This window comes from Eumetopias jubatus, unplaced genomic scaffold, assembly GCF_037043125.1.
Source record: "Eumetopias jubatus isolate StellerSeaLion01/CBP00866 unplaced genomic scaffold, mEumJub1_p1.0 scaffold_2, whole genome shotgun sequence".
NCBI lineage: Eukaryota > Metazoa > Chordata > Mammalia > Carnivora > Otariidae > Eumetopias > Eumetopias jubatus.
In genome coordinates, this window is record NW_028274808.1 from 113,401,029 (window position 1) to 113,416,121 (window position 15,093).

Here is a 15,093-nt window from a genome sequence, read left to right on the forward strand (position 1 = left end):
AAGCTTTGACCTCAAACATGCCATATAACCTAATAAAGTGCCTTTAGAGGACTGGTACAATGAGAGGCTTGGCCTCTGAAATCTCACCAGCAAAAGCAAACTAAACTTCAAAGAGAAGAAGCTTTTGGGGGGAAAGGAGTGGGAGCAGGGGAGGGGTTCCATAGTAACTATAAGTAACTTTATAGTAGCTGGATTTTCTAGGGGAGTTTTTCTTAATGCTGGTATCGGAAAGTGTTTAACTGTGGCACCAGACTATTAAGCTTTTCTGAAACACACCATTCAGGTTTTCTAAATCAGCTTCCCCCACCATATCTTCCATCAGTGCCTAGAACATTGCCAAACTCTTTATAGGCATTTGTATATAAATGTATATAAAAATCAAAATAGATTTAACATCCTATTTCAATCAAGACTAGAATCTCCACTGTAGTTCTTAGACTGGATGGTAGGTATCCTCTCACTCTTTTTTGGGGTTTCCTTTGCCCCACCAAAAATAAAACCCTACTTGTAGAGCATTAGAGAACATTTCATATGTGTTAAAAATAACCAAATAAATTCTTCAAACTTCATTTTACAGAGGTGGACACACAGTCTATACCCATTACTCACTACTGATTCACTGAAAACATTAATAAAACATTAAAATTTTACTGAAAACAAAGAAAAATATTTTCCTTGGTTTCTCTTTTTTTTAATGGCAAAATTATTTTTGGAACAAGAGAAACAAGGGTTTGTTTACTTGATTCCCTAATCTTAGCTCTCTCTCTCTCTCTCTCTCGCTGACCCTCCACAATTACTCTTTTTCTCATCTTGAACTTGAGATCTTGGGGTCACTACCCAGGATACTGGGAAATGTAATTGGCAGCATTTCAGAAGTCATCTGTTGAAGGCAGGCACATAGTCATCATTCTCTATGAGAATCTAGTTCTAGAGCTGTGTCCCAACACTTATCATCCTAACCTAGTCACACGGACTAGGTTAAAGTCCTGGCTAACTCACTTGCAAGAGACCTAACCTTGATAATCTTTGAGTTTCATTTTTGGCATCTTTAAAAGTAATATCATAATACTCTCTTCATTGGATTGGGACCAGATGAAAGTTCTTTGTTGATGGTAAAATATATAAACTACAAGACATGATATTATTGTTATTATTAAGTTCATGATAACCTCACAGCTGTTACCAGAGGTGTCACAACTGAGAGTAGGAATTTAGTACAGTTCCTCTGCAGCAGATACTTAGCAGGAGATATTTTAGTAGACAGAGTATTCCCACATTTCCACCTAAAGTGACATTGCAAGGACTTAGGAAGGAGTACTTTGCTAGAACCTTGGCTGTGCTTCTAGTCTAGACTTAACACTTGTCTCCCAGCCCTGCCAAAGGTGAAAGTGAGAGATTGAAGGTAACTCTGAAATGCTCCAATTCCTCAAGTAGGCTGAGCCCTGGAACATGATTTCATCTTTAAGAGCTAGGGGAAAAAAGTATTGATGTCTCTAGAATTAGTATGTCCTGCTGGCATTTTTGTTCAAAGATAAAGAAAATCTCAATGTGGCTTAAGAACAGACAGCTGCCCAACAAAGTAGAAAATCCTAAAAAGAGCCACATCTATATGGTTATCTGATTTATGACAAAGATAACACTGTACTACAATGAGGAAAAGATTCATTTTCAATAAATGGTGTTGGGTTAATTTAATGTTCACATAGGAGAAAAAGAGCATCTTGACTTTGACCTCACATCATGTACAAAATCAGTTCCCCATGAATTTAGATCTGAGTATGAAAATAAAGAAATAAAGCCTCTATTTTTTTATTTTATTTTTTTTGTTGTTGTTTTCTTCTTTCAGTTTGGGCACCATGCCATCCCAAACAGTATAAGTTTAACATACAGTGTTATATTTACTTTAGGTGTACAATATAGTGAGTCAACAATTCAATACATTACTCAGTATTCATCATGATAAATGTACTCTTAATCCCCTTCATCTATTTCACCCATCTCCTCACCAACCTCCCTTCTGGCAACCACCAGTTTGTTCTCTATAGTTAAAAGCCTGCTTTTTTGGTCTCCTTTTTTCTTTGTTTTGTTTCTTAAATATCACATATGAGTGAAATCATATGGTATTTGTCTTTCTCTGTCTGACATATTTTACTTAGCATCATACCCTCTAGATACATCTGTGTTATCACAAATGCAAGATTTCATTCTTTTTTATGGCTGAGTGATATTATATCATATATATGTATACATTACATCTCTTTTTTATTTATCTTAATTTTTAAAAAAATTAATTCTAGTATAGTTAACATACAGTGTTATAGTAGTTTCAATAAGGCTTTTAGCTTTTAGAATAAACATAGAAGAACCTCTCTATGACCTTGGAGTAAGCAAAGATTCCTTAAGTGGAATACAAAAAGAGATAAAGAGAAAAAAATCTTAAATGGAGTTTTATTAAAATTAAAAACTTCTGTTCATCGAAACCTAGTTAAGAGAATATAAACACAGTACACAGAGTGGGAGAATATATTTGCAAAAAATAACTGATAGAAAACTCATATTCAGAATAATGTAAAGTACTCTCACACCTCTCTCTCGATATATATAGATATTATAATATGTAAAGAACTCTAGTAAGTCTAAACGACAACTCAAGAGAAAAAGGGCAAGAGACGTGAATAAACACTTTGTGGGTGAAGTTGCGAAATGGACAACACATGCAGACCTCACTGATATGAGGAATTCTTAATCTCAGGAAACAAACTGAGTGTTACTGGAGTGGTTGGGGGTGGGAGGGATGGGGTGGCTGGGTGATAGACATTGGGGAGGGTATGTGCTACGGTGAGCGCTGTGAATTGTGCAAGACTGTTGAATCACAGTTCTGTACTTCTGAAACAAATAACGCAACATATTTTAAGAAAAAAGAAAAAGAAGAAGATAACAGGAGAGGAAGAAAAGGGGAGTATGTCAGAAGGGGAGACGAACCATGAGAGATGATGGACTCTGAAAAACAAACTGAGAGGGTTCTAGAGGGGAGGGGGGTAGGGGGATGGGTTAGCCTGGTGATGGGTATTGAGGAGGGCACGTTCTGCATGGAGCACTGGGTGTTATGAACAAACAATGAATCATGGAACACTGCACCAAAAACTAATGATGTAATATATGGTGATTAACATAACAATAAAAAAAAAGGACATGAGTAGGTACTTAAGATGGGGAATCCAAATAGTGGGACAATATATTAAATAATAATTAAAAAAAAAAGGAGTTAAGCTAATTAATCACTGGAAAAATACAAATTAAAACAGTGTGAAACTACTACACCTCCCACCAGAATGTCTAAGACAATAAAAGATGGAAAATGCTGAGTATTGGTGATGATATAGGGGAAGTGAAATTCTTGTATACTGATGATGGGAGTGTAAATTGTTAGAACCACACTGAAAACTATTTGTCAGTACCTACTGAAATTGAACATATTAGGTATTTTCTATAACCCAGTAATTCCACTCCTAGATTTATACCCAACAGAAATGCATACAGTTTTTAATCAAAAGACATAAAGTTAGGATATTTGTAGTAGCACTATTTTCAGTAGTCAAGACATAGAAACGCCTGGAAACAAAGGGCCATCAACCAAGTAGGATAAACAAATTATGGTTTATTCACATGGTGGAATATTATAAAGCAGTAAGAACAAACGATCTACAGCACACAACAAAATTATGAATACATTTTACACATTGAGCAAAGGAGGTCAGACTCATACAGGTATCATTCCATTTCTGTAACTACAAAAACAGACGAACTATTTTGTCAGAGATCAGAAATAGGAGTCACTGTTGGTTGAGAGTAATGACAAGAAAATGTCACCACAGTCCTTCTGGGTTTCCTTAGCTGATTTCTACTTGCATAGGTACATTTAGCTTGTAAAAATTTATCCAGCATATTATATACTTATGACATGTGGACTTTGTGCTCTTTTCTCTGTGTGCGTGTGTGTGTGTGTGTGTGTGTGTGTGTGTGTGTGTGTGTGTGTATAGCAGTATATATATACTATATACTATGGTATAGTACCATATTTTACTGGTATATGTACCAGTATGGTATAGTACCATGCATACTGGTATACGATATATACCATACTATATATACCATTATACTATATATAATAGTATATGTATTATACCACTTTCACATTCTAACCATCTTACAATTATAATTTAGAACCTAAAATTCCTTGATAAACCTCATTAACAGGTATACCTTTTTGCCCTTTGCATGAATCTTGCAGCTAACTAGCTGATCTATTCAAGCTACAATTTTTTAAATTTATTAAAACATGTCTTTCTTTCTTTTTCTTTTTTTTAGGGCCCTCCTGGTCCAAAAGGTGATAAGGTAAGAAAATGTGTAGCAGAAACTAATTAAGTTAGTGGAAATCCATTGGTATGATCTATGCTGTGTTATATTTTAGTCTTTTTAATGATCATCAAATACAGCCTTTACGCTAAAACTATCTATCATCTCATCTTCCTACTCTACAGGGAGAACAAGGTGATCAGGGACCTCGGGTAAGTTGTATTCTTCCAATCCTGGGCAAAAAAATTGGTTTTCAGCTCCAAACTTATTGAATTAAAGTAGCCCTGGCTTTATAACATGCCTTTGTGTCATGGTTTAGTAATAGCTGGCAAAAAATACCGTACCACTTGTAAGTGAAATAGCCTTAATAATAATTAATGGGTATATCCTGTAGCATTGCTTTAAGTTGATACCTATAAATAGGACACTGTACAATAATTAGCCCTACTGATGAAGGGCCAGATCACTACTAAAAAGTCAATAACAACCACCATTCCGATGGCTATTGGGTCCTTCAGATTTGCATGCATTGTTTTGCATGCATTGTTTTGGATTCCTGTTGAATTTGGCCTTTTTCTGCAGTTAAACTTTATGTGCTATTGCATCAATATGTTATATTATAGATGAAAATATTAATACATTTTATATTTGTATTCTTCATCATAAATTTGAATAATACTTATTTGAATTTCTTATTTTTTATAGATTTTTAAGCAGATAAAAGGTGTAATATAACAGCGTTCCAAGGAGGAGGGGCATTCTTTTACTCTTCTCAAATGTGGCTCTTTTAACCATTATAACACAATGGTGAATGCTTTGTTGTTACCTTGGTAGTGCCAAGTCCTCTGCTTAACATCTGTGCCTTATTACCCAAATGTTCAGACATACTGTTCCAATGATGTAGTGGCTCCGTTCAGACATACCTCTCAATTTTCTCATGTCACTATGCACAAAAGCGAGTATTTGGTTGAGGAGTCATTTTTTACAGTGGAAAAGCACGTTTAAAACTTTCAGGTTGAAAACAGAAACTGTAGGGTTTTTGTAAAATGTGCTGTGTGTAGTTAATTATTGAATTCATTTATACTGCAGTAGAGGTTTTATTGCAAAAGATGTAGTGATGCAAACCTGAAAAATTTGTAGTCTTATCTCTTCATGTTTATTAAACTAGATAGAAGGTAGGCTATGATTTGTTTTCCTTTCCATTCTTCAGCCATTTCTTTATATAAAAATAATGACCATGCCTCAGAGCATTTTGTTTCTCATGGCAATTATTCTAGCCGATGACTAGCTTCAAGCTAAAAGCTCATGTTAATGGTCAAGGAGATTAAACATCATGATATCTGTCATGGATGTGAATGGAATAAAATTCTCATAACCTTAAATGATTAGAGTATTGCCACTTGCTCTGTATGTGATGATTATTCACGTGGCATGTCTCGTATCGAGTATCATTTATTTCTACACGACATATCAAAATCACTCAACTTGCCCTTTCCAGGTAAGGGGGAAACTGTTTCCATTCTGAGAAATCTTCTTTTGGCAAAGGAAGTGAAGGGGTGGTTCGCAGCTCAGCTGTCATCAGTATGCACGCAGTCCTCATTTTCAAAAAGGTGTGTTGGCTTTCATCGTTCCCAAAAGTGATGATTGATTACAAAGCCAGGCCAAATTTTCAGGATGAAACCTGAAACCATGTGAAATTCACCTGGTTTCATGTTGCATTACAAACTAAGACTTGGACCAGGTTCCTTGTGAGTTTGGCCAAAGTTCATGAACTACTTTGATGAACCCAGACTGCCTTTCATACAGATTTCAGCCAGTTTTCACACTGACTGAGGCCAGGTTTCACACGATTCAGGGCCCATTTAGCATTTCAGGTGGAAAGTGGCAAAAATTGATCCCATTTTCCCCAGGATTTTGTTTTTTGTTGAAGGAATTTGGATTGATTTTATCATGCAGGGTGAATCTTCATGGGTGAAAAACTAACATGTCCTGGAAAGTATATGTGAAAAAGAATGAGAACCTACCAAATTGCCTGTCTTTTCTCAGATTCCTAATTTAGAAACAAGGCAGGTTACATGTAGCGCTCTCTGAAAAATAAACCTTACTTTCTGGTAAGAAAGTATTAGCTACTTATTAGGAAATTTATCATATCAAGACAGTAAAATGAAGGGTTTATATTTCCAGAGAAATCAAAGTTAGAACTGGAAAAGTCTTCAATTTTAATGAGAATTCACTTTACTCACATGCTCTGTAGGCACACTTTTCTAGTTAATGCTCATGGAGAAAAGATCTCTTTTCTAAAATGTAAATCTTTGCATTTGAATACCCTGCCCATTTTTATCCTATCATAGTTTTTGAATTCAACTTTTTACCATTTGTTTCAAGTAACTTATTTCTTTCCATAATTAACAATATGACCCTCCATCATTTCAGTTCTTTGTTAGCTTACCTACTGTTACAAGATTTCTACTGTTTCCTTAAATACGGGCTCCCCCCCCACTCTTTTTTCTTTTTGGCTTCCCAAGTGTCAAACAGGAATATATTAAGCCATATTATGTGATTCAAGGCAAGAAAGTGTTGAAGATAATATACACATTAAGAAGGTGAAACTATTTTGAAACACATACATATATTTAGCAATATACATTGAACTTCTGTTACTTTCAAGATACCATGCTTAATATTATAGGAACTATAAATGGATCCACTTTCTCTCTCTTTTACTACCACCAAATTCAACCTACTATCATCTCATCTTCTTGACTACTGTGGCAGTCTTCCAAGTAATCTTGCTTCTACTCTTGACCCTGTATAATCCATTTTTTACACAGCAGCCAAAGAGATCATTTTATGTTGTAAATTAGATCATGTTGTTCCCTGTTTTAACCTTTAAGATGAAATCCAAACCACTTTTCTTGACCTTCATGAATCTTCAAGATCTGACCCTTGCCTAACCCTCTAACCTCATCTCACACCACTCTTCTCTTCCTGCCACCATGCTCCAGCCACATAGTCCTCTATGTGTACTTCAAACACATCGCACTGGAATGATTTTCTATTTGCTGTGTTCTGGTCTTCTGGTGATTGGGTTCCTCTTATGACTGAGATTTCATCTCAAATACCTCCTTGGGGAGAACTTCCCTGACTACCCAATCTAAATCTGAGATTATCCTATTTTGTGTATTTATTTACTTGCTTGTTATCTGTAAAACATGCCCCACCATTTACATAAACTCTATGAGAGCAAGGGCTTGGTCTACCTTGTTCATACCACCATCAGCTAGAACAATAAAGACTCAATAAATATTTGTTGAATGTTAAAATAAAATATTATTACATCATTACTGTCCTCAAATTGCTGATAATCTCATGGGTGCCTGAATAAGAAAACTATGTCTTTGTGTTATATGCCTTAAATAACAATACCAAGAAATGCTAGACAAGTGAACATTCTTCCATTTTAAATCATCATTGGACACTGTGGAAGTGGTGACACTTGAGCTAGGATTTGATAAATGGAGAATTTTTAGAAGAGAAGATGAAGAGGAAGACATTACACATTCCAGAAAGAAGAAAGTACAAACAGTATTACACAAGTAGGAAATGACAGGATTCATTTAAGGACAAAAATATTTTTAATTGCCAAGGATATAAGTTAAATACAGAAAAATTATATTATATAGGTTGAAATTTTTTTTAAAGCTTTTTTATTTATTTGAGAGAGAAACAGAGATTGAGAGAGAGAGAACACAAGTGGGGTGAGGGGCAGAGGGAGAAGCAGACTCCCCACTGTGCAGGGAGTAAGTGGGTTCCTTTCATTTAGGGTTAGGATGAATATTCAGAAAGGAGAGATTTGCCATTGTATTTAAAGGCGGGCATAATGTTGCACAGGCGTACTGAGAAAACATGCCTATACATGCATTGTACATTATGTTAAGCTTGTGCTCCTCCTTGAGCAGAGACTTTAACCTTATACTGAGGCAGAGGTAACTATTGGACAAGTGGAAGGGGCTATGGGAATCCGCTAAGAGCTAGTATAATTGGATGGGACCTTGGGCTCATTATCTCTCCTAGGCCTTGCTTGACTGAAGGGCCTTGCCTGTTCATATGCTGGAACCATATCAGTTGACCTTGAGTCCAGCCTTCTGTAGAGACTATTAGTGGATTTGTTAGTGGGGACTGAAAAGACACAATAGCTGATTAGGGTGAAATGGTTCTCTGAAAAACAAGCTTTAAACTTTCTGCTAGTTTCAACTTCATTAACCCTATGGGGCACAGTTTCAACCTCATCAATAGGATTTGCCACAAGTGCCAAGCAAAAACTCAGACAAAGAGGGAAAACCAGGGATGACACTAGTAGAGGAGAAATTAATAAGAAAGAGTCTTTTTTTTTTTTTTAAAGATTCCATTTATTTATTTGACAAAGAGAGAGACAGTGAGAGAGGGGAAAAAAAGCAGGGGGTAGTGGGAGAGGGAGAAGCAGGCTTCCCGCTGAGCAGGGAGCCAGATGCAGGGCTCCATCCAAGGACCCTGGGATCATGACCTGAGCCGAAGGCAGACGCTTAATCATCTGAGCCACCCAGGTGCCCAAGGAGGAACTACTTAAAAAAAAAAAAAAAAAAAAAAGGTGGCCAATGAAATGCTCTTAGGAAAAGGAAAGCCACAGGGATGAGGGTCTATAAAAAGCTTATGGTTTTGATGTTCTGGAGTCATGAGATATTAAGGGAGTACATTTTGTTAAACAATGGAAGTCAGATTGCAAGAAGTGAAAAGGTAAATTGGAGGAAAGTTGACTATCTTTGAATACTGTTGATGGCATGATTTAATGCAGAAGAAAGTGGGCTAACTTTTTTGGCATGTGCTTTCTGTCAGTGTACATTGAACCAATTTTGAGCTTACAATTTTAGGTATAATATAACAACCATAGATATCACTTGGTTTTATCCTACAAGACACTGAGTGTTAGATTTCCACAGTTGAATGCATCCTGACGTTAGAATTGCACTTTCCTCCTTGTTTCCTGGAGAGATGTCGTTACAGATTTGCCATTAATCTTCAGTGCATTTGTGCAAATGTCCATACTTCAGCAGTTAGGCCTTTGGGCTGTATGGTGGGGATGGGGCTTTTTCTGTGATGTCAGCCACCAAGCCTGTGCTCCGTTTCATCCTCATAAGTTTGTGGTACAGAGTTCTGAGGCTATGACTGTAGTCTGCATTCAAGCAGAGGTTGGAGACCAGCTGTCAGGGAGTTGTAGGGGCATTCCTTGGCTGAACAAGCATTGGACCAGGAAATAATACCTCACACATCATAATCATAATTACTTAGTCTTAACTTGCTGAACACCTTCCTAGGCAAGTTGCGCACATATTCTCCGAGCCTTACTACAGTTCAGCAAGATAGGATATGAGGGAAGAAAAGTAGGAAAAGTGCATGCAGTGGGATGAGATGATTATATCCACATGGGCTGGGGTCAGATTGGATGGGACCAAATTCTGAATCTACCATTATCTGCCCCTATGGTTATGACAGGAATTAAATAAAATAATGTATGAAAAAAATCTATAACAAGTCCTTGACAGATCATAGCTGATCATTCTCACCATATTGCACATGAAGAATCTGGGGTGAATAACTTGCCCAAGTTTACATAATTTGTAAGTGGTAGGAAAATGGATTCATACCCAGCTCTCCCGGCCCCCAGTTTGTACCTTTCCCAGTGGGTCAGGCTGCTCCCTATCAACAAGGTAGTTGTTATAGTCTTCAACCTCAATGTGAAACAACAGGGATGACAAAAATACCTATGGCTCAAATAATAACACCAATAATAAGGATAAGCAATTTTATTGATCACTTAAAATGCACCAACCATTCTATGAAGACATATCTATTTCAACAACCCTATGAAATAGTTGTCTTCATTACTTCCATTTAATAGATGAGGAAACCAAGACTTAGAAAATTTAAATATTTTGTCCACGATAATGGAGCCAGTCAGGGCAGAGCCAGGATTTGAGGCTATGTACTTCCAGATTACATTTTCCAATATATTTTCTCATTTATCTTCAAAAGTAATGCTGTGAGTTAGTTAGTAGCATAAATAATAATATGACCATTTTTTAAAGATTCGTTTATTTATTTTAGAGAGAGTGGGGGGCAGAGGGAGAGGGAGAGAGAGAATCTCAAGCAGACACCCCGCTGAGTGCGGAGCCCAACCTGGGGCTTGAACTCATGACCCATGAGATCACGACCTGAGCTGAAACCAAGAGTCGAATGCTTAACCAACTGAGCCACCCAGACACCCCATAATATGACCTTTTTTTTTTTTTCTGATGAGGATTGAGCTCAAGCAGGTTAAATGACTTCTAGAAGTTCTTGTACACACATCTACCAAAAGACAATGCTAGGAGTCAAACCCAGATTTCAAGTTCCACTCTCTTTCCACGATAGCAAGCTGCCTTCGGGAGGCTGCTAGGATCTTTTCAACTTTAAAGTTCCATGCCTCTGGTAATGAGAGTGAAAAAATCTGGGGAAGAGAAGTGCAAATAGTAACATCTTTTTCTTTGCAGTCATGGTAGTTTCAATCTTTACAATTCATGCACTGTTGACCCTCCAGAAAACAAATGAGTGAATGCCCCGTAATCATACCCAAGAACCTCATGTAGCACGAGGGGACAGGGAAATGCTGATCCCCATCCAAGGGACATCAGAATACCCATTTACCTCATTATAATACAATTTTTCTTCTCAACTGGTTGGCACCAATTTGAAAATTATAGTGTAATATCAAGATCCCGGTATATTAGCTATTAGTGATTTTTTTCCTTTAGGATAGATAACCAGATTAATAAAGTCTGTTTTTTGCTGTTCATAATGCTGTGTTTACATGTTCTACAAAGTATTTTGATTCTACTTTTATTTTGAGCCTCTCTTTGCAAAAGATTGCTTTATATTTCTTTGTGAGTCACAGAACCTGAATGTCAAGTGTAAAAGACTCAAGACTTTCAAGGCTTTTCCCATTGTTGTCTGCACTCATTACTACTACTACTACCATCGCTCTTCAAAGAGGACTTCTTCTTTGCCCAGTTCTTACGGGCCTCTGCCCTTGTAATGAACCACAGCCCTGGGAATCACAATGGTACTCAAGGCTTTGATGTAAATGGCTCATATTTCTTTTCCCTATCTTAGGGACTTAAAAACATATTTTTAAAAATAAGCAAAACTGTTTTAATGTTTAATACTGTCTTTTTTAAATTAGGGTACTATGTTGTTCTGAAATTGTGGCAAGTTTATCAATCAAACTTAGGCAATAAAATGAACAAACATCATGAAGTTATCTTTTGACTATACATTAATCTTCTAATCAGTTGGCTACCATCACCTTGCCAGATAACGCAGAGGTCTGATAAGTAAAAGATTTAGTGGTTATTGGTCTTAACATCATCAGTCAACAGCTGTTTTTAAATGAGTCCTGGGCTCTCACGGTTTCAGTAAGCCACCCAGGAGCTCCGCTTAACTCTTTTCATAAAGTTCTTTCTCTTCCCCGTGTATTCAAGTAAATTTTCATAACAGCTGGGACTACACAAAACTGATAGCATCTTAAAAACATCTTCGGCAAGACAGATTAAGTTCCAGAAAAGGAAAGCATTTAGAAGTTTACTTTATTATCTTAACCTTTGTTGACTTGAATGATTAAACAGATTCTTTGGCTCTGCTAAAACATTTAGGCCTAGATATTAATTTGATGTCCTTATTTACTTAACCCTTGCTTTCTCTTCAGCCCTAATGAATACGCTACTCATTTGGTACTGAATGTATTGCCTGTGAAAAGCGAAGGGATATAACACAATGGAAAGAAATAAATTGTGAGAAAATTATTTTAATGCTTTCCAGATTCAGCAGAAGTTGGCATAGAAACAGCAAGCTCGTTAAGATTTGCAAACGTTCTTGTTGTATTTTTTATAATCAGAGTTCTCTTTTGAGTGTTCTCTGTCATACTTCAAACCACTAAGAACTGGTATTGAGCTAAACCTAGGAACATTTGTAAATGTGTCCTGATGTGGGTCAATTTAAAAAAATAAGTTGTTTTTGCAACCAATTGTTGATATGTAGATGATATTTCCCTTGGAATTCAGTGTTGTGAATTATATCTCAGTTATTGGTTGTATGGCTGAGCCCATCAAATAAGAAAAAGAAAAAAATTTAGGTCTTGTGCATTTTTGTCTAATGTAAAAAATTATGTAAGTAAACCTATAAATATAGTAATCCAGTGGGGTAAACTTTTATACAAAATATTTGGAAGTAAAGTGAACAATTTGCAAACCCTTATATTAAAACAACAACAACAAAATAGTGGAAAGCTTCAAATTTGAGCCTTGAGCCTTTAATACAACCACGGTTGTATTAAAATTAAATAAAAATCCGTCCTAAACATATCCTCTGACAAGGAATTCTGGAGAATGATTTCAACCAGTTTAAATAGCCACTGGGTTTTCTTTCAATGTTTTTAATGTAATGACCTTCACAATAAAATAATTATTCATTCCATTTTATGAAGTAAAGATTTCACTTGTCCCCAGTCTTGTACTCAATACTTAAATAAACTGCAGTAGTCTCCTTTTTTCTCTTGTACATGATTTATTTTGTACATGATTTATTGAAAGGATATATACCTTTCAATCTTTTCAGGCTAATGTGCACCATTTCACATTTTTTTTTTAAAAAATGAATGGAATGAAAGTTTTCAGGTGAAAAAGGATACGTGCATATATATTTAATATTATTCCATTTATATTTTTTGTTTGAATTTTTATAAGTGCTTACAGGTATCTTCTAAATAATTTAAATAATTCCTTGATACATTCATGATCTATCAAATACAAAACTATACATATTTTATTCTTTTTTATCGTGTATTTAAGCAAGTTAATTTTCACTTGAATTCAAATGTAGGAGTCCTATGTTTATTAATCCATATGGTATGGAGCTATGGTTTGCATTAATGCCTGCAACTGAAGCATATAATAAAATGTGGAGGGAAAGATAGATTTGGGGTTGGTGACTTTCAATATTAGATAAGGAAGGGAAAGTAAGCCTTTAGGTAAATATATTAAAATTTGTATTTGAATGGACAAAAAATTGAGCATACTATAGTTGATAATATCTATGAATATCTATGAATCAAGTAGGAAATACAGAAAATTAAAAGCAATTGACACTAACAAAATCCAACGCAATTCCCGCCATTCTATTCCCATCACTTCCAAATGCAGCAACAAAAATGTTAATGAAGTGGGTTCACCAAGTAAAAATCAAGAAAGTATGAAACAGCAGGTTTTTAATGGTGCATCAGGATTTACAGAAAGGATTAGAATACAGGACTATATTTTTGATTCTTCCCTTAAGAATGGGTGGAGTAATGGCTTATGCATTGACAGATCGTGTTTAGAGAGAACAGTTCCTGTAGGTCTGAATGAGATGAATCTCTGGAAAGTCATTTAGTGCCAGACAGCAGCACCCTTTCATAAGCATAACTGCACTTATGTGTCCAACAGCTTCTGGTAGCAGACATAGCCTGTAAATCACTAGTGGCAAACAGCACTGGCTTTGTTGAAAAATAATGTCAGTTGCAAGGTCCTACTTCAAATGCAGTTCTATAGTGACTGTGGAGGGAGGCAAGAAGCTTTGATTTTCATCTCTCAGAAGTCAGTTAAATTTTGTTCGAAAAATGTTGATATTCAGAGAAGTCATTACTGATCACTAGTTTTTTTAATATTTTGCACAAATAAACTTTTGAATGATTTAACACACACACAAATTATAAAAACAGTAGTCATAAGAATAAAAATAATAGCAATAGTAATAATGCAACATTATTGTTTTCATAGTTCCTTATACCAAGAAAACTGGGCAGTCTTATCATGCTTTATTCGTTTGTGAGTCTAACATGAATCTGTTAATAAAAGAACCTTAGTGCTGGAAAAGGTGGTGTCAAAACCCTCTAATGTAGTGTTCAAAACATCAAAGAACTAGTAACATTCATTCCAAGACAGGAACTTCAGTTAGCAACAGGCCTGAAAGAATTCATTAGAATTAAGAACAAAAATAGGGAAATGATGATGGGTAAGCAAGAGGAAAGAGAAATTGATGTGGCACATGTCAATGCTGTTACAGCTTGAAGCCTGTGCGATGTGATGTGAAATACAGAAACTAACTGTAACCTTAGGAAGTGCAAGGGGGCAACAGGTGCTAATTCCTGCCTCGTTCCCATGTCTTCATATCAGCCTGAACATTCTGAGTTTATTGGCAGGTTTGAAAAAAGACTGAATGAGGTACCACCAAATTTTTTATTAAGATTACATTCCATTGTTGTTGTTTTAATTTCTTTATTCCTTGGGCCTTTCATCAAGTTTATTTTCAGAAGAATCTATTAAAATTGTGGCTCAACCTCAATGTCTCACCCAAGTCTTGAGCCCAGGTCATCACTTTGTGGGATTTTCAGGATGGCTGAAGAGAAATTCTTCTGCTGGAAGACAGGAAGTAGGGAATGAGGAGTGTGAGACTCAGGGAGACATGCCCAAATGCAGAGCGCACCAGAGAATCTTTTAAAACATGCCTGGTTCTAAGTTGTGTAGGCTGTGTTACTTTGCCTTTTTCAAGGCTTACAAGTTATTTCTCATATTAAGAATTATCAAACACTTGCCTTTTACACAGCCAGTTGATTAAAATATTACATTGTAT

General features: G+C 36.0%; 1 protein-coding gene across 1 annotated transcript in view; it reads left to right on the forward strand.

Annotated features, from left to right (window-relative positions):
• The window catches only part of COL25A1 (collagen type XXV alpha 1 chain), a 452,975-nt gene that overhangs the window by 295,990 nt on the left and 141,892 nt on the right, over positions 1 to 15,093 (forward strand). Inside the window, exons 6-7 of the mRNA XM_028121315.2 lie at positions 4,369 to 4,395; positions 4,542 to 4,568. Coding sequence (XP_027977116.2) covers positions 4,369 to 4,395; positions 4,542 to 4,568 — 54 coding nt within the window. The remainder of the gene's footprint in view (positions 1 to 4,368; positions 4,396 to 4,541; positions 4,569 to 15,093) is intronic.